Consider the following 23,133-nt stretch of genomic DNA (forward strand, 5'->3'; position numbering starts at 1 on the left):
TTGGAGGAGCTCAAACTCCGTGTTTCTCAGCGAAAGGCCAGAAACCTGACTGATCTACAGAAGATCTGTGTGGAGGAGTGGGCCAAAATCCCTCCTGCAGTGTGTGCAAACCTGGTGAAAAACTACAGGAAACGTTTGACCTCTGTAATTGCAAACAAAGGCTACTGTACCAAATATTAACATTGACTTTCTCAGGTGTTCAAATACTTATTTGCAGCTGTATCATACAAATAAATAGTTAAAAAATCATACATTGTGATTTCTGGATTTATTTTTTTTTTTTTAGATTATGTCTCTCACAGTGGACATGCACCTAAACGATGACAATTTCAGACCCCTCCATGATTTCTAAGTGGGAGAACTTGCAAAATAGCAGGGTGTTCTAATACTTATTTTCCTCACTGTATCTACATATATATTACATGTTGTACGTATAATTTCATATTTATTTGCACTTTGCATATTGTCTGTAATATTGTCTTGTATTTGTACTTCTGGTAAATGCTATCGATCAATATTTTTTTTATATCACCTACCCAAAGAAGAATTTGTTAAAAATCTGCATAGGCTGTCTAACCCACAGTAGCACAAAATTAGATATGAACAATGCTTCTTTCTCCACATATTAATTTTCTCTTACCCAGGGTTGATCTCCAGTGTGGGCTGCAGGATCTGCGCCCTCTCCTCTACACTATGTGCTAGCTGCTGAGTGCGAAGAAAGTGGCGCGCTGCTCCCATCTCCAGCACTGTGATCATTGCAGGATGTGTGTTCAGACGAGGGGTCACCTGGAAAAGTTTTAGAATTTTTAAATGTGACATTTCAGTTACAGTTCATGTTCACAAAAGGGTTCTGAGTTCTGTTAGTCTTACCTTGATATTTGTGACTTTTTGACCAAGACAGTTCCTCATCCAGGCCATTAGAGCCTCAGCATGCTGCTCGCTTAATTGTTCTGTTGCTAATATTGGTGGTAAAGAGAAAAAGTGAATAAAAATAAGAATAACAGAAAGAACTAACTATAAGAACTGTTTAGGTGGTTGCTAGAAACAGTGGTATGAAATTGTGATTTGATTTAATTCAGTTCAGATTCATTTGTATACTGCTTTTAACAATGAACATAGTCCCAAAGCAGCAATCTTTTCATTTTGTTTTTGAATGAAGTAATTATTCTACTGATTACCTAAAATGTTTAAAATGTATGAACAAGGGAACTTTGTTTTTGTGACCCTTTTAAATGCAAATAAATGTATTTAAGATTTTTAACAGGTCTTTACAAGCTTTACACATTACAAAAATTTCTGACAATTCTTCCTAACAAAAAATGGCCGGAGCTTTGTGACTCTCACTCCGTTATTTAAGCCATTTTGTCACAATGGAGATGTGGTTAGAATGATCCAGTTGAGACCACGTTTAACTTTCTGGCTGATGTCTTGTATTAGAATTTTTAGATAAAAGGTGCTTACAAGGAGGTTTACTTGTCACATGTACATTACAGGGCAGTAAAATTATTTCTCTGCATATGCCAGCAGTGTTACGAAGCTGGTGTCAGAGCACATGGTCAGCCATGATTAGGGCTGCAACTAACGATTAGTTTGATATTCAATTATTCGGACGATTATTTTGATTAATCAGATTACAAAATTATCCATTAAATTGAGATGTTTTGCTTTTTTTATTGACATTGAGTTTAACTTTAATTTAGATATTTTGAAGCTTATAGTGGCTGCTTGTTTAGGAGTGCATGAGGGATTTCTCCTTAAACAAATTAAATCATGCTGGGTTGTTCATTTCTGTAAAAAAAAACACAAAAACAAAAACAGCATTTAAGTATGCAAGCAATTTGGGTAATTTGTTGTGAAGTTGAAAACCATGCTTAAAAAATCTATATAACATATATACAGATTCTGCAATTGCATACATTAAATATACAAACATTAAAAAATAAGTCGCAGTAAAATTCAAATTCAAAACATTTGAAAACAAGTTAACTGTAGTAGCAGAAAGATGCTATTAAAAAGAATAGAACGGAGAATCGCAGCAAGCTAGCAGGCTTTATAAAAAAAAAATGAAACAGGAAATAAATATGCAGCTTAACAATGTTGGAGTGTGTAAACGACATTAGACAGTGGATGCTTGATAACTTTCTTCTGCTCAACTCAGATAAGACGGAAGTACTTTTACTAGGACCACATGCAGCTAGAAGCAAACTTTCCGATTACACAGCATCTCTGGATGGTGTTTCTGTCTCAGTGTGTACAGCAGTCAAAGACCTTGGTGTGATTATTGACCCTAGTCTTTCGTTTAATGCTCACATGAATAATATTATGATGTCGTTACAGGATGCAGAAAAACTAGTTCATGCTTTTGTTACATCTAGATTAGACTACTGTAATTCTTTACTGTCTGGGTCTTCGAGTAAGTGCATAAATAAGCTTCAGTTAGTTCAGAATGCAGCAGCAAGAGTCCTCACTAGATCTAGAAAATATGACCCCATCACCCCTGTTTTGATCAGTCTACACTGGCTCCCAATTAAATCTTACATTGATTATAAAATACTACTACTGATGTATAAAGCACTTAACAGTCTCGCGCCGCAGTATCTAAGTGAACTTCTGTACCAATATGATCCTCCACGCATACTTGGATCAAAAGGTGCAGGCTATTTGTTGGTACCTCAAATAATAAAGACTACAGCAGGGGGCATATATTTCTCTTATAAAGCCCCCCAGTTACAGAACAACCTTCCAATCAGTGTTCGGGACTCAGTCTCAGTGTTCAAGTCGAGGTTGAAAACGCATTTATTTAGTCGTCTTTTATCAGTAGATTTTTCTTAGGTAAAGGAGCAGATCTGGAGGGATCATGGATATAAAGTGTTTGGTGAACTGGGATATTTGTATGCTGTTGTCCGTTTTTTTGCTGCAGTCAGGTATTCTGACTGTAGTGTGGTGGTTCATCTCTTATCCCAGAGATCCCTTATGTCAGTGTTACCTTCGGGTTCTCCCTTTTAGCTATGCTGCCATAGCAAATCTTGCCGGAGACCCAACTGCACAGTGACATTAACTTTCATACAACAATAAGGACACATAATAATCCATATCCTTCTCTTCTCTCTTTCTCTCTCTCTCTCTCTCTCTCTGTTAAGTTAAACATTCTCCTGAGGTTCCAGTGACCACTGTTCCTGCCCCTCTTCCCTCCGTGGATCTTCCCACTTCGTCCAGGCCTGCCTCTGGATAGTGTTCTCTTCGTTTGGAGGCCACTCTGTGCAGCTGGGGACTTTCTAAGAACGAGAGCTTTGAGGATGGTTATGAGGATGGATTTGGACTGCAGTTAATGTCAACAGTCTGCTACATTGACTCAGGACTAAAGTTTGCATCTGATCACTATCACTGTACCCCACCACTTCGTATATCTGCAATAAATAGACATTCAGTGCAACCCAGATGAGGATGGGTTCGCACTTGATTCTGATTCCTCTCAAGGTTTCTTTCTTATGCCACAGTCGCCAATCAGGGACGAACTTGCACTTATAATGAACATTGATTTTTTTTTTCATCACCACATTATCTGTGTAAAGCCGCTTTAACTTTTACTGCTGCTGTTAGATTTAGTGTTTGTTCGCACCATTTTAATTGACTCAATCACTATGTGGTAAGCAAGCTGATTCTGCAATTTGATGCTCGTGAGTCACGACAGAACAGATGTAGTGTAACTGTCCCAAAGTTACAAACAAACAGTTTACACAATAGCACTTCGTTAAACTAAACCCATTTTCACATGATGAGGATATACATTTTTTGTTTATTGTGCTGATGTTTTGACTTCATCCGTGACACCAGTGTTTTTTCTTTTCACGTTTGTGCATTACTGTGGTACTTCCATGGCACACAAACTCCGCTTTGCACAACTTGCAAGTACAGTTTCTTTGTTGCGTTTAAGATAAACTGTTTCTATGCTTTGTGTTTAATATAAAATGTTCCCATGCCTTGGATGACTTGGACGCACACTTTTACATGCTGCCAGGGTTGACCCTGTACTGTCCCCATTTTCCCAAGCAGCTGTTATTTTGCCATCACTATAACCAGTAACTTGAGCAGCGCAACTAATCAATAAGGCATTCGTTTAAAAAGGAATATCATTATAGATTAGATCGATTTGTTGTTGCAGCCCTAGCCATGAGACAGCATTTTATGCATCTTTTTTTGCAGTAGGAGTTTCTTTTCTACACTTCTGTTTTATTATAACATTTAACAAATTATATTCATTCTATATCTCCTTCACCAGTTCTTTTGTTCCTTTGTTGTCTTGGTGTTTAAACCTTTCAAAACTAATTTCTGGGCTTCTAGACCCTTTCTGGACCTTCTTTAATCCTTTCTTCTACTCGATATACACTTTTGACCCACTCTATTCAAATTAAATAATAAATCTCCTGTTTGGAAATGACTTCCAATATGAAGGAGGTATATAGCCTAAATAACTTACTGAAATAAATGTGATGTAAAATCAAATATTTAGTGTTGTGGAAAACTAATGTTGAATATATAGCCTAGGTAAATGTAAAATTTTGCCTTTAATAGAATAGAATAGCCTTTATTTGTCGCATATACATTACAGCACAGTGAAATTTGTTCTTTGCATATCCCAGCATGCTTAGAAGCTGGGGTCAGAGTGCAGGGTCGGCCATGATACGGCTCCCCTGGAGCACAGAGGTTGAGAGCCTTGCTCAGGGGCCCAAGAGTGGCAGCTTGGCGATACCAGGGCTTGAACCCACGACCTTTCGATCAGTAACCCAGTACCTTAACCACTGAGCTACCACTCCCGCAATAGTGTCTCTGGAGTAAAACTATACACATATAACTATTAAAAGGATTGTAATGCAGGCAAACTATATCACTAATTTTCAAGACATAGCACTATTTTCAACATTGTACATACTGAAGACATCCAAACTATTATGTATGGAATTATTTAGTGAACAAAAAAAACAATTTTACACAGAATGTGTTTTGTATTTTAGTGCAAAATAGCTACATTTAGCTTTGATGACCGCTTACCACACTCATGGCATTCTCTCCTCAGATTCATGAAGCAGTCAGCTGGAATGTTTTACAATTCATAGGTGTGACTTGTAAGAAATTAAGGTCAGTCAGCCCAAAAATTCTAAATAACTTTAAATGTATTCCCAAGTGCAATTGACAAAATCATCAAAAGCTATTATGAAACAGACTCCCATGAAACCATACAAAGGAAAATAAAAGCCAAGAGGTACCTCTGCTGCAGAGAATAAGCTTCAGAAACTGCCAACTTACATAAATGCTCTCAGGGTTCAAGTGGCAGAAATATTTCAACATTCACTGTTCAAAGGAGTCAGGCTTTTATAATCAAAAGCAGAAAAGACTTGCTTAGGCCAAGAAATACAAGGAATGGACATTAGTTCATTGAAAAACTATCCTTTGTTTTGATGAATACAAATTTTAGATTTTTGGTTCTGTGTCTTTGCAAGATGTACATAGGGTAAATAAATGGGTCCTGAATGTGTGGTTCCCACTGTGAATCTGTGAGGAGGCGCTTTAAAGGTATGGGGGTGCTTTGCTGGTGACACTGTTGATGATTTAGTCAAAATTGAGGGCACAATTAACCAGCATTGCCACCACAACATTTTGCAGAGACGTGCTATCACATCTGTTTTGCACTTAGTGGGACCATCATTTGTTTTCAAATCACCCTTTAAAAAAAAAAAAAAAATTTTATGTTTTCATCACCCCAAACCTACCTCTAGATTATGTAACAGCTATTTATCCAAGAAGGAGAGTGATTGGGTGCTGCATCAGATGATCTAGGTTCCACAATCACCCAATCTAAATCCAGCAAAGATGGTTTGGGATGAGTTTGACCAGGGAAAAACAAGGAAAAGCAGCTAATAATTACTCAACACCTATGGGAACTCATGCAAGATTGTTGGAAAAATATTTTCAGGTGACTACCTTATAAGCATACTGAGAGAATGCCAAGAGTGTGCAAACCTGTCAAAGCAAAAGGTTTCGACTTTAAAGAATCGAAAAGTATAAAACATATTCAGTGGTATTTAAAAAGAAAAATAATAATAATAATAATATCTTTTTTGATCTGTCAATTTCAATGTCTTTAGTAATAATGTCTTGTTGAATTAATATCAAAATTATTAATTTATTACAGAATAAAAAAGTTACTCATACAGATCCATCATCAAGCCATACAATAGATCTCATCTTACCTGGCTTGCTGGCTTCAAACTTTTCTTCCTTGTAGTGGTCAACTACAATGTCTGTTTCCACAGATATGAGCTGCTTCTTGTCGAACTGTCGTAGATGGAGCAGTGTTAGCTCATCAAACTGCTCATAACAGAAAAGCACCTGCAAGGTGAGCCGGAAATTAATAATAATATCAAGGCATCAACGGCTTTTTTTCTCACTTAGAAATCATGGAGAGGTCTGAAATTGTCATCGTAGGTGCATGTCCACTGTGAGAGACTATTTATTTGCATGATACAGCTGCAAATAAGTATTTGAACACCTGAGAAAGTCAATGTTAATATTTGGTACAGTAGCCTTTGTTTGCAATTACAGAGGTCAAAGGTTTCCTGTAGTTTTTCACCAGGTTTGCACACACTGCAGGAGGGATTTTAGCCCACTCCTCCACACAGATCTTCTCTAGATCAGTCAGGTTTCTGGCCTGTCGCTGAGAAACACGGAGTTTGAGCTCCCTCCAAAGATTCTCTATTGGATTTAGGTCTGAACACTGGCTAGGCCCACTAGAACCTTGATATGCTTCTTACAGAGCCACTCCTTGGTTATCCTGGATGTGTGCTTTGGGTCATTGTCATGTTGGAAGACCCAGCCTCGACCCATCTTCAATGCTCTAACTGAGGGAAGGAGGTTGTTCCCCAAAATCTCTCAATACATGGCCCCGGTTATCCTCTCCTTAATACAGTGCAGTCGCCCTGTCCCATGTGCAGAAAAACACCCCCAAAGCATGATGCCACCACCCCCATGCTTCACAGTAGGGATGGTGTTCTTGGGATGGTACTCATCATTCTTCTTCCTCCAAACATGTTTAGTGGAATTATGACCCAAAAGTTATATTTTGGTCTCATCTGACCACATGACTTTCTCCCATGACTCCTCTGGATCATCCAAATGGTCATTGGCAAACTTAAGACGTGCCTGGACATGTGCTGGTTTAAGCAGGGAACCCTTCTGTGCCATGCATGATTTCAAACCATGACGTCTTAGTGTATTACCATCAGTAACCTTGGAAACGGTGGTCCCAGCTCTTTTCAGGTCTTTGACCAGCTCCTCCCGTGTAGTTCTGGGCTGATTTTTCACCTTCCTTAGGATCATTGAGACCACACAAGGTGAGATCTTGCATGGAGCCCCAGTCCGAGGGAGAGTGACAGTCATGTTTAGCTTCTTCTATTTTCTAATGATTGCTCCAACAGTGGACCTTTTTTCACCAAGCTGCTTGGCAATTTCCCCGTAGCCCTTTCCAGCCTTGTGGAGGTGTACAATTTTGTCTCTAGTGTCTTTGGACAGCTCTTTGGTCTTGGCCATGTTAGTAGTTGGATTCTTACTGATTGTATGGGGTGGACAGGTGTCTTTATGCAGCCAACGACCTCAAACAGGTGCATCTAATTTATGATAATAAATGTAGTGGAGGTGGACATTTTAAAGGTAGACTAACAGGTCTTTAAGGGTCAGAATTCTAGCTGATAGACAGGTGTTCAAATACTTATTTGCAGCTGTATCATACAAATAAATAGTTTAAAAATCATATATTGTGATTTCTGGTTTTTTTCTTTTTTAGATTATGTCTCTCACAGTGGACATGCACCTACGATGACAATTTCAGACCCCTCCATGATTTCTAAGTGAGAGAACTTGCAAAATAGCAGGGTGTTCAAATACTTATTTTCCTCACTGTGTATATATATATATATATATATATATATATATATATATATATATATATATATATATATATATATATATTATATATATATAAAAAGAGGTTGGGCTTCATCTTTTCCTCCTGCCTGGCGGCTCTATCCTCAGCATCCTTCTACCGATATACCCCATGTCCCTCCTCTGCACATGACCAAACCATCTCAATCGCACCTCTCACCTTCTGCGAAAACATCCTACATGCACGGTCTCTCCTATGAACTCACTTCTAATCCTGTATATTCTCTTTACTCCCAATAAAAATCTCAGCACCTTTAACTCTGCCACCTCCAGCTCTGTCTCCTGTCTTTTTGTCAATGACACGGTCTCTAAACCATACAACATAACAGGTCTCACAAGTCCTATAAATTTCCCCTTTCACTCTAACAGATACCCTTCTATCACAAATCACTTTCATTCACCATTCTCCATCCACTCCACCCTGCCTGCACTTTTTTTTTTACTTGTCTAACAAAATCTTCAATTACTTTGCACTGTTAACCCTGTGGAAGAATACAGTTAATCAAATATGCATATTCAATATGTCTTTGTAACTTCTATTTAAAATGTATTTCTAATGTGTGCGTACAGGAATGTACCATGTGGGGTATCTATGCATGTAATAGTATAGTTTGTTATGTGTGTGTCTGTACCTAAGACCACCATTGTATGTATAAGGGGGCCCCAAATGAGTCACAGATGTTGGGTGAACAATGTATGGATGTATAGACATGCATTTGAGGTCCAGGTATGAATAAAGTTGATTGTGACTGGACAGTCAGTCACTCTGCAGACCAATTCCATCTTTTGTTGACTGATAATAAAGGCCGTTATCTTCTGGAGGCAAAACCCGTGACTCCGAGTCGTTTTCTACAACAACCCCAGGTACTTAAACTCATCCACCATCACCACCTCTACTCCCTGCAACCACACCACTCCACTGCCTTCCCTCTTATTCACACACCTAACTTTGTCTTAGTCCTACTGACTCTCATTCCCCTTCTCTCCATTGCATACCTCCACCTCTCCAGGCTCTGCTCAACCCCCAACTCTCAACAAAAATCACAATATCTTCTGCAAACATCATAGCCCATGGAGACTCCTATCTGACCTCGTCCATCAACCTGTTCACCACCAGTGCAAACAGGAAAGGGCTCAGAGCCGAACCTTGAACCAGTCGGTCATTCTTACTGCAAACTTCACTGCTGTCACACTGTCCTCATACATGTCCTGCAACACTCTCACAAACTTCTCTGCCAGAGCTGACGACTTCTTACAATATCAGTACTTCTCTCTGCGCCTGGCTTCCACTACTCTTTCCCATAACTTCATGGTGTAACTGGTCAACTTTTTATTGTCCCTTATTCTTAAAAATTGGTACCAGAACACTCCTTCATTCCTCAGGTATCCTTTTACATCCCAAAATATTGTTTAATAATCTAGTTATAAACTCTACCTACATCTCTTTTTATTTCTTCTAATTTTAGAGGTCAAGTACCTTCACCACCACTGAGCCCCTGTCTGAACTTATCTATGACACGCCACTATAGTTTTCCTCCTTCAGTTTCCACCATCTTATTATTTCTTTTACTCTTTTCACTTTCATCCCTTTTTCTTCACCTCCAAAGCCATCGTACAGACCACCATCCAGCTACACTGTCCCCTGCCAACACCTTACAGTCTCCAATTTCTTTCAGGTTGCATCTCCTGCATAGAACATAGTCCACCTGTGTGTACCTTCCTTTACTTTTATACATCATACTATGCTCCATCCTTCTTCTTAAAAATCAGTATTTACCACTGCTATTTCCATTGTTTCTGCAAAATCTACCAACATCTGCTCTTCCATATTCCTTTAGGTCATACCTACTCATCACCTCTGTTCCCTTCACCAACATGCTAATTGAAATCTGCCCCAATCACCATTCTTTCCTAGGTACACTCTCCACCAGTTTATCTAACTCATTCCAGAATGTTTCCTTCTCCATCCTAACCCACTTTAGGAGCATAAGAACTGATTACATTTATCATCGCCCCTTTAACTTCCAGCTTCACATTCATAACTGGATTCTACATTTAGGAACACCCCTACATGATTTCTCTTTCCATCCACACCATGAAAAAAATGTAAACCCACTTCAATTTTCCCTTTCCACTTGGTCTCCTGAACACACAAAATATTTACCTTTCCTCACTCATCATATCACCTCTCTCCATTTACCAGTCATAGTGCCAGCCAGAGGTGGCAAAAGTACACACATCCATCACTTGAGTAGAAGTACAGATACTCATGTTTTTAAATACTCAGGTAAAAGTTGAAGTACTGATTATACCTTTTTACTTAAGTGAAAGTAAAGTAGTCTTGGCTCTGACATGTACTAAAGTAAAAATAGTTATTACTTCTACCTGTTTTAGCTGTTAACTGAACCTCACATCATATTAATGACAGACAGACAGACAGACAGACAGACAGACAGACAGACAGACAGACAGACAGTATTTTTCGGACTATAAGCCGCTACTTTTCCCCACGTTTTGAACCCCATGGCTTAAACAGCGAAGCGGCTAATTTATGGATTTTTCCTGGGTTTTTTCAAGCCAAAAAACTGAGCGACATAACATTAGACCAATTAAATTTCCGAAAAAAAAAAAAAAAAACAAGAAAAACGCACCTCACCTGTGTTCTGAGCTGCACGGCAGAGAGAAATACAGTGGTACCTTGACCTACGAGTTTAATTCGTTCCGTGAATGAGCTCGTATATACATTTGCTCGCACATCAAATCAGTTTTCCATATTAAAAATACTTAAAATGGCATGAATCCGTTTCAACCCTCAAAATGCCCCCCTTTTTTATGTTTCATGTTATTAAATTGGAAAATACATTTCTAAATAACAAATCTTGTATAAAAACATAATAGATTGAGTATGTATAGATATAATAAGGTTTTATTCAGTGTATTTTCCTTGGAGATGAGACGACTTGAGCTAACGAAAACGCCGGTGGGGTGGGTGTGTGTGTGTGTGTGTGTGTGTGTGTGTGTGTGTGTGTGTGTGTGTGTGGAGGGGGGTAGAGGCGATAAGCGGAGGCGGAGGGAAAACTCGTTTTTTACTATCACTCCTGTACACTACGCATCCCTAAACTTTAACATTTTTACTTTTCCTTCTTTGCTTATCTTAATTTTCGTCACAATCTTTGCTTTCTGGCTTTGCTTTGCCATCTAGCAGCGGCGTCTCGAGCTCGTACCTCAATTTTTTGCACGCGTAACAAAGCAAAAAAAAAAATCAACCGAGTGACCGCTCGTACCTCGGAAAACTCGTACATTAATGTACGTTGTGAAAGAAAGGAGGAAGACAGTGAACAATGACTTACTTGGTCGGCTACTATTTAGATACAAGCCGTTGTAACACGTTGAGTAAGGGGTAAGGGAGAGCTCGCTAACTTCAGTTGCAACAGAAATCATATAAGCACAGACAGGTTTCCAAAACTCGTGCTTTTTTTTTTTTTTTCTTGGCAACAGCGTTATGGGTTATTTAAAGAAACTTAGAAATGAGCATCAGAAAATAAAAAGGACATAATCCTCGGTCTCCACACTCGCAATAATACCGGAAGAATGCAGTGACTGTCTTTTCCCAAAATACCACTATGCTCCTAATAGAAGCGCAACATATTTCACCTGTTACACCGTGTGTAATGTGTCTTTCGTTAAAGCCTGTGTAAAGTACATTAGTAGAGACACCTGTGGCTTATAGGCAGGTGCGGCTTATTTATGTTAAAAATAAAAATATGTCGCTTTATAGTCCGGAAATTACGGTACACTGAATCAAACTAAGGCTCCAATCTCTGGAGAGAACAGTAACAATCAGCTCTGGAGGAGACGGAACAAAGACAGATGAAGCAGAGGTTGCCTCGGTCATACACCAACAGCGTCAAACTTTAGGCCAGCAACATGGTTACCGGTGGATGCACCAGAAATGTTGGTTGTTAACGAGAAATAAAGTCAGAATTGCGAGGAAAAAACCCCCAGAATTAGGCAAAAAAATTATTTATGTGGCGGAAACGAACTTCAATAGGATTCGGGCCAAAGAAAACGATATAAAGTTTCCAAAGTTTGGGATCATTTCAAACGAAAACGATGTACAGTGCGTTTGCTTTTTTATTTTTTAGAGTAATTTATTTTTATTTATATATTTGTTTTTGCTTTTTGATATAATTTAACAAATGCACTAAATGTATATTGTGGCAGCAGTGCGCGAGAGGAGGGCAGAGCCGGACGTCAATCTGAAAAGGATCCCGAACCATGAGCCTGTGGGTGAGTACTGAATGGGAAAGCTCTGCTTGGTGATCGTTTGCCCGTCTTTCTTTCAGTGTAAAACCAGTGAATTTGGTACAGTGGTGCCGAAAGTGCTGGAAGAGAGGCATGATGCCAAGGAGACTTCGCCGCAGAGGGAGCAGGACCAGGCCAATGAGGAGTGCTGCAGCCGGCAAAAACGAGCACTATCATCTGCCACGCCTCTCCAGGGAAGTCTAGATGGCGGCGTACCCAGGGACAGGCAGAAGGTGAAAGCGCGCTGAACTGCGAGGGAGACAGGCAGATGTCAAGCTGGAAAGGCGTCCTGAACCGAGGGAGCGGGACCAGGCCAAGGAGGAGTGCTGCAGCTGCCGTGGCCACCATATGCATCCTATTCGGTGGGATAAATGGCCACCATATGCATCCTATTCGGTGGGATAAATGGCCACCCCATTATCTGCCATGCCTCTCCAGGGAAGTCCAGATGGCTATGAACCCTGCTCTTAATCCCCCTCTCCTTCTCCACTGGCCATCCCCGCCCACCCACCCGCTCCTGGAAGCACTTTCCGCCACCTTCTGCCTCTCATGGAAAAAGTGTTTGCCCAATGTTAAAACTGGTTTATCACACCTGAGTTCAATTACCCAGGCCCGATTACTGCCACACCTACCTCAGTTCTATTGACTGCTGTTAGATTTCTGAAAGTCCACAACAAGCTCTTTAGTCTTCATGGCGTTAAGGGTCAGGTTGTTGGTGGCACACCACACTGTCAGGCATCGCTTCCCTGTAGGCCAATTTGTCATCATTGCTGATATGGCCAACCACGGTGGTGTCATCTGCATACTTGATGATGATGATGGCTTTATTCAGAGGAGCACAGTCATAAGTGAACAGGGAATAGAGTAGTGGGCTAAGAACACAGCCCTGTCGGATGCTGGTGTTCCGAATGAGGGTTAATGATACCCGTTTGCCCGACCTTGGAGACAGGTCTGTATCTGGATGTGCAGATACCCAGGTCACTGAGCTGAGGAAGTACAGTGCACGTCAGTACAGTGGGGATAACTGTATTGAATGCAGAACTAAAGTCAATGAACAGCATTCTGAGAAAGGTGTTTTTATCCAGGTGGGTGAGGGCTTATTGAACCAGTTCTGTTTGGGTGCAGTGTAGGTGGTAGGCCCGCAGTGAGGATATTTAGAACCAGTTGACACAGGGCCAGTGACAGGTTGGAAATGTCAGTAAAGACCTGTGCCAGTTGTCCAGCAAATGCTCTGAAAACACGTCCGGTATACCCATCCACTCTGCTAAATGCTGAATAGACATAGTTGTTGAGAATGATGGTGGATTGTGAGCAGAAAAAGAGTCAGCAATTGAGGTGAAATGTCTTATGCCCTGATTGAAACAAGCAAAAAAGTGATTAGAGGTTGTCCAGTAGTGAGGCACTGCTGGTTGGTAGAGATTGTGGTGTAGGTTTGTAGTTTGTGATGGTCTAAATCCACATTCTGGGGTCATAGTTGTGGAAGTGCTTTTCTATATGGAGTTTGTATGCGTGTTTGGCTCCCCTAATACCCCTTTTAAGGTTGGCCCTGGTTCTGTTGTAGTCCTTTGCCTCTTGCTTTGAGCAGGAGATGGACCTCAGAGTACCTCTATCGTTAGGAAAGCATTTCACGTGTTTGACGGTAGTGACATTGTCAGTTTACAGCAGGGGTGCACACACTTTTTAAACATTCGAGCTACTTATAAAATGACCAAGTCAAAATGATCTACCTACTATAAAAATGCATAAATAAATAACTTTTTTTTATGTCATGCGACCTACCCACGCTACTTTTGCGATCAACCGGTAGATCGTGATCCACATTGTTTATAGTCTACAGTCTCAATGACTATGTCCCCATCGTTTATAGTCCACAGTCTAACCCCTTGTTTATAGTCTACAGTCTCAATGACTATGTCCCCATCGTAATTAAGTGCTTCAAGAGGCTTGTCCTGAGGTACATCAAGACCCAGCTTCTACCCTCATTGGGCTTATTCATAGACTTCAGTTCAACATTCAACACAATTATCGTTCAGCACCTGAATGAGAAGCTGAGCCTACTTGGCCTGAACATCCCTCTGCAAATGGATCCTGGACTTCCTGACTGGGAGACCTAAATAACAAAGCATTCAGGCCCTCACATCAAGAATGTGTAACAGTTTCTTTCCTCAAGTCATCAGGCTCAACACACAGAACTGAACTGTATCAAACTCTCACACATAATTTCTCATCTCACTGTTACAAACTTTAACTTAAACACACAGTTAAGTACTCTATACAATTCATGCATATGTATAGAGCCACATATACATGAATTGTATGGAGTACAATTCATGCATATGTATAGATCCACATTGTCTGTGTAAAGCTGCTTTGAGACAATGTCTATTGTTAAAAGCGGTATACAAATAATTAATTCAATTTAATGTATATTGCAGCACCCTTATTATATTAAAACTGTTTGCATGCAGCTACTCGATTGTTGCTGTTTTTTACATTTTGTGTATGTTTACTAGTACACTTGTTTACAGATTTTTTGCACATCAAACTGTATAACAGTATTTACACAGTATAACAATATACAGTAGGTATAGTATACTGGTCGGCACTATTTTGTGTATTTGTTTTTTTGCATCCGCAAAGCAAACAGCATTGTGGATGACACACCCGTCACACACACTTTTTACTCTCCTGCCATCGGGAAAACGGTTCCGAAACATTCGGGGCACCACATCAAGACTGTGCAACAGTTTCTTTCCTCAAGCCATCAGGTTTCTCAATACACAGAACTGAAACCTAACTCACACACACTCAATCACTTAAATGTGTTAGACCGAACGTACAACCTGGACTAAACACTTAGCACACACTCATTGCTCATCTCAATCCATTCCACCACCATTTATTTATTTATTATTATTTATACTTGACTGTACCACTCTCTTACTGCTGTTTTTTGCACCTTTCACTTTATTATACTGTTTACATGCTGTATTTTGCACCTCTTGACTGCTGCTGTTTTTTCACTACATTGTTCTGGTTGTATTCACTCCCGGGTATAGTTTTTAGGTTTACTGGTCGGCGCTATATTTGTTTTTTTGTCTTGTCTTGTCTTGTCTGTCTGTATTGTGTTGTAGCTCTATGTTGTTTAGTGTAGCACCAGGGTTCCGGAGGAACGTTGTCTTGTTTTTACTGTGTACTGTGTACCACTGTGTATAGTAGAAATGACAATAAAAGCCACTTGACTTGACTGTCTTTATCGCCAATGTGAGACCAAAAAAATAAAAAAATTACAAAATTATAAAACGAACCATAATAATATTTTATTTAATCTGGATATATCTTCTTACTTGGAAGAATTTGATCTTACCTCCATATCCTTCATTTTCATAGCCTCATAGTATGGAGAATGTTCAGCCAAATGGCGGTTGGGCGCACACAAGTAGTAGATGTTTCTGGTACCTGCCTTCATGCGTGAGGCATAGTCCATGAGGCTGGTTTGCTTCCCAGCAGGCAATGCTGATGATTCAAAGCGGAGCAGCTTGGCTATGTCTTCCTGAGGGATGGTAATAAAACTAATTAAAAACGTATGATATAAATGTAACATGCACATTATATAATAAAATAATCTGTGGTTTAATACACATAATAAAATTTTGAACTTTTTACCAATCATTAGAATATGAAATAATACCTAGTAGTATTTAGCAATTGAAACTTTGCGCTAGCTATTTTGGTTAACGTTATGTTTAAAGAAAATGTGGATGTTATTTTAAATATTAGTTAATAAAGAATATAACTCTGAACAAGTGATTTTATAAAAGTCTGCTCTCATCACACTCAGTATATATATTTTTTTATATGTAGGCAATTATTAGCATGTGTGGTCAAAAGAAAAAAACTGTTTATATTTTTGTTACAATGCATTTTCTAAAAAATCTTTTTTGGTTATTTTCTTCCTGGGTGGTTTAAATTTGGAGGGGCTGTATTAAAAAAAAAAAATCTATATTGGTAACCGCAACCCTTGTAACATAAAGCGCAACCACATAAAACATACTGACTAAATGGTTTTAATGGTTTATGATAACTAACTACCTTTACTGTGCTATAATGATTATCTAATTAAGCTGACAACCTCATTAAACCAGACACAAACTTGCTGCTTATGCATATTGCAAGAACATTAGACTAATTAGTGTATCTTTTTTTAACTTACTGGTATCTCCATGACAGTATGAGTGGACAGGCTTAATGGATCCCAAATAATCTTTTTTTGAACATTATGCCTGGGGCACCATGCAACTACACAATAAGCAATTATTTTCAATTATTAAGGTCAGTATACAGTGTTCTCTCTAACCTTTATCTCCTGCTCATTGCTGGTTACGATGCCTTCTCTCATAAAAAGACCATAGTCCTCAAAGAAGCGAGCATATTTCTCTGGTTCCTTCTTACTCTGGTCCAACAGGAAACGAATGATTCTCTGCTGCAACACATCCCGCAGTTTTCTATGAAACAGAGAAAAAGGCAATTATGAGCAATAAATGCTAAAAAGCAGGACTGCTTCTTGCACAAACTGATAACTAATAGGTATATGTATTAAATAAGATGACACGGTTTACCTTATGAGAGCACTTTCCTGGAGTAACTCTCGGCTGAGATTCAAGGGGATGTCCTCACTGTCCACCACTCCTAGAATACACATACACACCCACATGCAACTTAAAGCCAGAACGCAGTGTCATTTTATATTTTCTCTCCAATTTAATTCCTAAATGTGTTAATTTACAGAGTTAATTTCTTTACTTTGGTACTAAAAATAGACAGTCATACAAGTAAATAAATAGAAAAACCTATCTATATTATAATGATTAAAACTTTGCTAAATCAGCAAAACCAAAATTTTACACTGGCCCAACCTTGTAAAAAGCGCAGCCACTTAGGCAAAATTTCTGTAGACTTGGTCTGAATCAAGACTTTTCTACTGTACAAAGCCACTCTGGAGCCCATCTCCCTGTTGACGTCAAACATGGTTGGCTTCTACAATTCAGATATAAACAATCAAACAATGTCAGGCAACTGAAAAATAATAAACATATGAAACATGCAATGCTGCTGCCAATTCTAGACATCATACAATCTCACCATTTCAGGCACATAGAAAATGCTGCGTATGTTGAGGGGAGCATCAGCACGGTAATGCAATGTGTAGCGAGGTTTATCATATGCCTTAGATGCATATCGGTAAAACTCCTCATGCTGCCACTCACTGATCTCTTTGGGATCCATCATCCAGATAGCCTAGAGAGAACATTTTTTTTGTTTATTGAGCTTTAATGTCAACGTTTAATGTTTTAACCTTTATATTAATGTTAGCATTAGGACTATAAACATGACAAACATGGGTCATCATCTGATCCATTACATTTAAATTACTATACAAGATATTTCAGCTTTAATTCTTTTTTCAGCTTCTCCCATTAGGGGTCGCCACAGCGGATCATCCATCTTCATACCCCCTGTCCTCTACATCTGCCTCTATCAAACCAACTACCTGCATGTCTTCCCTCACCACATCCATAAACCTCCTCTTTGTCCTTCTTTTCCTCCTTCCTGGTGGCACCATACTCGGCATTCTTCTAACGATGGGACATGGGGTATATCGTTAGAAGAATGCCAAGTATGGAGCCACCAGGAAGGAGGAAAAGAAGAAGGACAAGGAGGAGGTTTATGGATGTTTTGAGGGAAGACATGCAGGTAAGTTGGTTTGATAGAGGCAGATGTAGAGGACAGGGGGTATGAAGATGGATGATCCGCTGTGGCGACCCCTAATGGGAGAAGCTGAAAAAAGAAGTAAAGGCTGGTAAAGGCTAGAATATTGTTTACAAACAAATGGCAGAAGGAATGTATTTATCTTTGATAATGTGATTAATGTGTTTTAGGTTTTGTGTCTTATGAAAAAGCTGAAATATTCTGAAATGTTCTTCTCCCATTAACCCTTAAGTGCTAAGGTTAGAGAAATCTCCTTTGTTAAATTTAGATCATTGCTAGGTTCAGTTTGTGGCAGACTAGAGGTTTGAGTACTTCAAACTGCATTTTCTTGTTTGTTGCAAGTTTTGTTTATTAATTGTGGTTCTTTTCTTCATAACCAGGTAAGATCTGTCTGGCATTCTGCCTCCTGCTAGGTCAATAGAACCGCAGAAGCAAAGGATTTCCCAAACTGAGAAATCTGGAAAAAATGGAATTTATTTTATCCAAGCTGGACAGTTTTTCGATGAAGATGGATAGTCACCTATGTAATTCATGCATTTAGGTGATTTTGAACAATTTCCCTCATGTCCTTCCTCTCCACAAATATGGCAGATTTGTTTCTACATGCAGTGGAACTATGACCAAACCTCTGACAGTTGAAGCATCCCATAGGATTAGGAATGTAGCGGTCAACAAGGACTCATCCTAGTCCAGGGGTGTCGAACTCAATTGCACAGGGGGCCAAAACTCAAAGCACACTATAGGTCGTGGGTCGAACAGGATAAACATTTATTGAACACACTAAAATATTGTGCGCTCCATAAAAATATCTCCTGTCAAACATAAGACGTCGCACATCTTTATCATGCAGCTCTTCAGAAACTATCCCTCGGTAAATGGCTGGGCTGATTTGCCTCCGATTTCTCCTCTGCCACAATAAAACTTACTTTCACAGCAGCTTCACTTTTTGATTTTGCTCTGGTGAAAAACATCTGCTGAAATGACAGATTCTTCTTTAACTCTTCTACTTTCTGTATCTTTTGCTCTGCATTCAGGTTTTTCACCTTATTCTGATGTTTTGTCTCGCAGTGCTGTCTTAGATTAAATTCCTTCATTACAGCCACATTAGCTCTACAAATAAAACACGGTTTACCGCAATGTCAGTAAACATATACTCAGCCTCCCATCAGTTTTGAAAGGCTCGGTTTTCAGAATCAACTTTTCTGTTGTATTCATCAACAGAAGCTTGACTTGATTGGAATGTTCCATTAATAACAAAAATAATAGATCTATATCATCATTACTGGAGAACGACTCTTACCCCCTGTATGAAACATTTTCATCTCTAAACAGCTCCTTTAATGACAGACTGTTACATCCTAAGTGTCTGAAGGAGCGATACAGATCTTTTCTCCCTGCTGCTATTAGACTTTACAATCAGAGCTGCTCCCAGTAAACCAGTAACCATAATACACATTGGTGTTTTTAACTGTGCAATAATAAAAAAATAGTTTTTATGCAATAAATGTACAATAAAACTAATTAAAAAAACTGCAATATTACAATTGTGCAATATGTTTGAAAGCATAACTATTTATGGGTTTGACTTAAATTTTCTTTTGTATTTATACAATAATTTATATACTTGTATTATGTCTACTTTTGTATATATTTGCACATTTCTTTTTCTTTGCTGTTGTAACAGAAATTTCCACACTGTGGGACAAATAAATGTATATCTTATCTTACTAGGACATTGTTTACATTAAGAGCATAAAGACTTTACTTACCTGTAGCGTGTTCAATCTTCTGCCATTCAGGAATACAGGAAAACTGACAAAGTTGCTGTATTTATTCACAACCTCTGTAGGGCATATGTTTAAACACAAATAAGTGAAACAATGATCGCATGAACTGTTGGTGAAGAGGCAACATATATAATAAATTATTTTGTTTATAAATGTTACCTTTAACACGGTCCTCAGAAGAAAATTCCTTGCATTCGTCTTTCAGGTGCAAGACAATTTTAGTCCCCTGTCTCACCCCACTGGCCTCAGCAATCTGAAACACTCCTGAGCTACAGACATTTTTTCCTTAAAAACTATCCAGAGTACTTTTCCCCCTCATATCCCTCCTCAGTCTAAAGTCACTGAAAAGTAGATACATTCATAAAAATAAAATATAAACAAAACACTACTGCTGTTACTCAAGACCATAGATCTTTGTTCTGTACTGTACCCGTCTGATGACCACTTGTATCCAGGAACACCAGGCTCTGCACTCTGAGAGTAAACATCCAGTTTATCTGCAACCATAAAAGCAGAGTAAAAGCCAACACCAAACTGCCCGATGATGGAGCTTTTGGCCTCAGCTTGACTCTGAAGAGTGTCCAAAAACACCTAAAGAAAAATAAATAAATAAAAACCTATGTAATAAATAAACATCATATTGTGAAAGAGGTTTTGAGAGATATCCTTTTAGATACAACTGTGTGTAATGTGACCTTAGAGCCTGAAGAAGCAATAGTGCCCAGGTTGGTAATAAGTTCCTCTTGATTCATCCCAATGCCAGTGTCCTAAATGAACATTTAGATAACCATATTTGTATATAATGCAATAAGCACTATAATAACACTTACTTTAGGAAAAACATCTTCAAGGCTGAACACACCTGAATAGTTAAAATGCCTCTTGTTGCATCAGTCTTAAGGTGGATTTCCAGAGCTTCAGAATTTCCTCCTCCTGTAATTAGCTTATGTCGCAACTTTTCCAGGGCATCACTTGCATTTGAGATGAGCTCCCTTATGAAAACCTGAAACCAAGCAGTCATTAAGATCTAATATGCTACGAATCTGATGTTTAAAGTCCTAAACATGATATTTCAAACTCTTACTCTGAAGTGATTACAATTGAACCAGCCTAATGTAAAAACCTAATTTTATATAATGATAAGGACAGCAATTATATACTTCAGAAAGTAGCTGATTTCTGGATAATTAAATTATTACAAATGACACCAACACAAAGTGCTTTGTACTTTTAGGGCTCTTGAAATATAAATTAGAAAATTGGTGCTTAAAAGTTTAGCAACTTATGTGAGCCAGTACATTTCTTAGGAATGTTTTCTGTGCACCTCAAGCTGTACAATAAATGTACAAAAAATATAAAATAACTGTGGTTAAGTATGCCAACAGTTCTTTTTTTTGTGGAAATTATAACACTGACTGAATACTAACAATATCTGGTGCAAGCACAATTAATCAATGATCTATAGACGAATATAAAATTGATATTTAAAGCAATACCAAAAAACAAAACTGAATTACAGGCCAAGCCTACATTTTTTCTCATGCTTGTATGCACAGAATATATTAAATTTAGATGTGACCCAATGATCTGACGAATTGAAGATTGAACTGGTCGAGGCAGGACAGTAAATACAGGATAGTAATACAGCTATACAGGTATTAAAATCAATCCAAAAGAATTGTACATGAATAAACAAATGAATAAGTTTGTGTGCAATGTTTTATTTATTATTAATGCATATTTTTCATAATTTTATTCCTCCAGTTTTCAAAAAATTCCATTAAATAATGATTATTTGTTAATGTTAAATCAGACATAAATTTTATTTATTTATTTTTATAACTTTTTATTATATTTGATATTGTAAAAGTGGTTTGAATGAGCCATTTAAACTGTGTAAAAATACTATTATTTAAAAAAATGAATACATTGTCATTACCTCTTTCTCTGAATACAAAGATCTGGCCACAATATCCAGCAACTTTTTTGTTTCTGCCTGAAATTCATGCTTGGAGTAAGACCCTTGGGGGAAAAAAAAAAAGATAAAAGATACTAAATATTGTGTCGTGGAAACACTAAGAAAATCCCTAAAAGAATATACAAACATATACAATCACACAAAGACAGACTATTTGTCAACTTTATTATTATACAGCTATTGTTTTTCCCTACAACCAACAACTTCACACTACTCCGTAAGGTTACTGATGTCTTTATATATTTTGTATTCATCGCTATATTAAAATACAATTGTAAATTCATATGCTAGCAAACTAGTTTTAGTTTATCCATCTGTATACTATTTGTATGTGTCCTGTGTATAATCTTGGATACATCTCAAATGTAGTATGCATACCATTTTTCTTTCTTTCTCTTTCTTATTTTTATTTTTTTTTTATAAATGTGCCTGACATGCTCACTGTTATTTGCTCAACAGTTTCTGCTCATATTCCCTGCCATAGTTTTTTAATTAATCTGTTGTAAATATATTTACACTGTTAAATGCACTTTGTAAATTTGCACAATGCTTCTGTTTGCACTTCTGGTAGATGCAAAACTTCATTTTATATAGGGATGTAAAGATTCCTCAAGTAACTCGAGTAATTTGATTACAAAAATTAACGGAGGCAAATTAATTTGCCTCGATGCTTTGATTAGTCTATTTAACTAAACACTGAGCACTGTGTTTCCCACAGACCATTATTATTGATGCACAACCACTAAACTCTGGAGCATGCTGGACAGGTAGTACAGAAGACGCTGTAGAATTAAAAATGGAGGAACAGGGAGAAAACAGCGAGGGGCGAGGAGAAGATTCAGACCAAAGCAAACACCAAAAAGTTTACAAATTTTGGGATAAGTTAAAACTGTAACAGAAAAAAACTATGGTACGGTTACGGTTTTTAAAGTAATTTGAAATAGATTTTTATATTTTTACTTTGTATTATTATTTTTTTTTTTTTGGTAAAATTTCAAGCAGCTTTTATGGAGACAAGAATACCACATTACAATACTGTACATTTCACAAATAAATACGCTTGAGAATAATTGAGTTTTATTAAACTAATAATTTCCCATAACCTACTCTACACAGCCACTGCAGAGGGACTTTTTGAATACAACTATATTCGTAGTTTAATGTAATATGGCTATTAAATGCACTAAATGGGTTGTTTTCACCAAAATATTGTATGCAGTTTAAGCAATAAAAATTTATTTTTCCAAAAAGAACATTTTAATTTAAAATTTTAAGAGACCTGTCTTATTTTCTCTTTCT

General features: G+C 38.0%; 1 protein-coding gene and 1 long non-coding RNA gene across 4 annotated transcripts in view; one reads left to right on the forward strand and one right to left on the reverse strand.

Moving 5' to 3' along the window:
* The window catches only part of trap1 (TNF receptor-associated protein 1), a 123,984-nt gene that overhangs the window by 7,842 nt on the left and 93,009 nt on the right, over positions 1 to 23,133 (reverse strand). For all 3 annotated transcript variants that reach the window (XM_083565837.1, XM_083565835.1, XM_083565836.1), the window contains 14 exons: positions 21,796 to 21,878; positions 20,719 to 20,859; positions 20,552 to 20,623; positions 20,287 to 20,447; positions 20,016 to 20,125; positions 19,839 to 19,912; positions 17,443 to 17,598; positions 17,217 to 17,337; positions 16,920 to 16,989; positions 16,658 to 16,805; positions 15,668 to 15,853; positions 6,249 to 6,387; positions 871 to 956; positions 641 to 786 (listed from right to left, as the gene is read on the reverse strand). In XM_083565837.1, the coding sequence (XP_083421963.1) occupies positions 641 to 786; positions 871 to 956; positions 6,249 to 6,387; positions 15,668 to 15,853; positions 16,658 to 16,805; positions 16,920 to 16,989; positions 17,217 to 17,337; positions 17,443 to 17,598; positions 19,839 to 19,912; positions 20,016 to 20,125; positions 20,287 to 20,447; positions 20,552 to 20,623; positions 20,719 to 20,859; positions 21,796 to 21,878 (1,693 nt within the window). The remainder of the gene's footprint in view (positions 1 to 640; positions 787 to 870; positions 957 to 6,248; positions 6,388 to 15,667; positions 15,854 to 16,657; positions 16,806 to 16,919; positions 16,990 to 17,216; positions 17,338 to 17,442; positions 17,599 to 19,838; positions 19,913 to 20,015; positions 20,126 to 20,286; positions 20,448 to 20,551; positions 20,624 to 20,718; positions 20,860 to 21,795; positions 21,879 to 23,133) is intronic.
* The window catches only part of LOC310739784, a 63,974-nt gene continuing 41,803 nt past the window's right edge, over positions 963 to 23,133 (forward strand). The window contains exon 1 of the long non-coding RNA XR_014537483.1: positions 963 to 2,247. This is a non-coding gene — a long non-coding RNA (uncharacterized lncRNA). The remainder of the gene's footprint in view (positions 2,248 to 23,133) is intronic.

The sequence above is a fragment of the Silurus aristotelis genome (assembly GCF_946808225.1).
Source record: "Silurus aristotelis genome assembly, chromosome: 17".
Lineage (NCBI taxonomy): Eukaryota > Metazoa > Chordata > Actinopteri > Siluriformes > Siluridae > Silurus > Silurus aristotelis.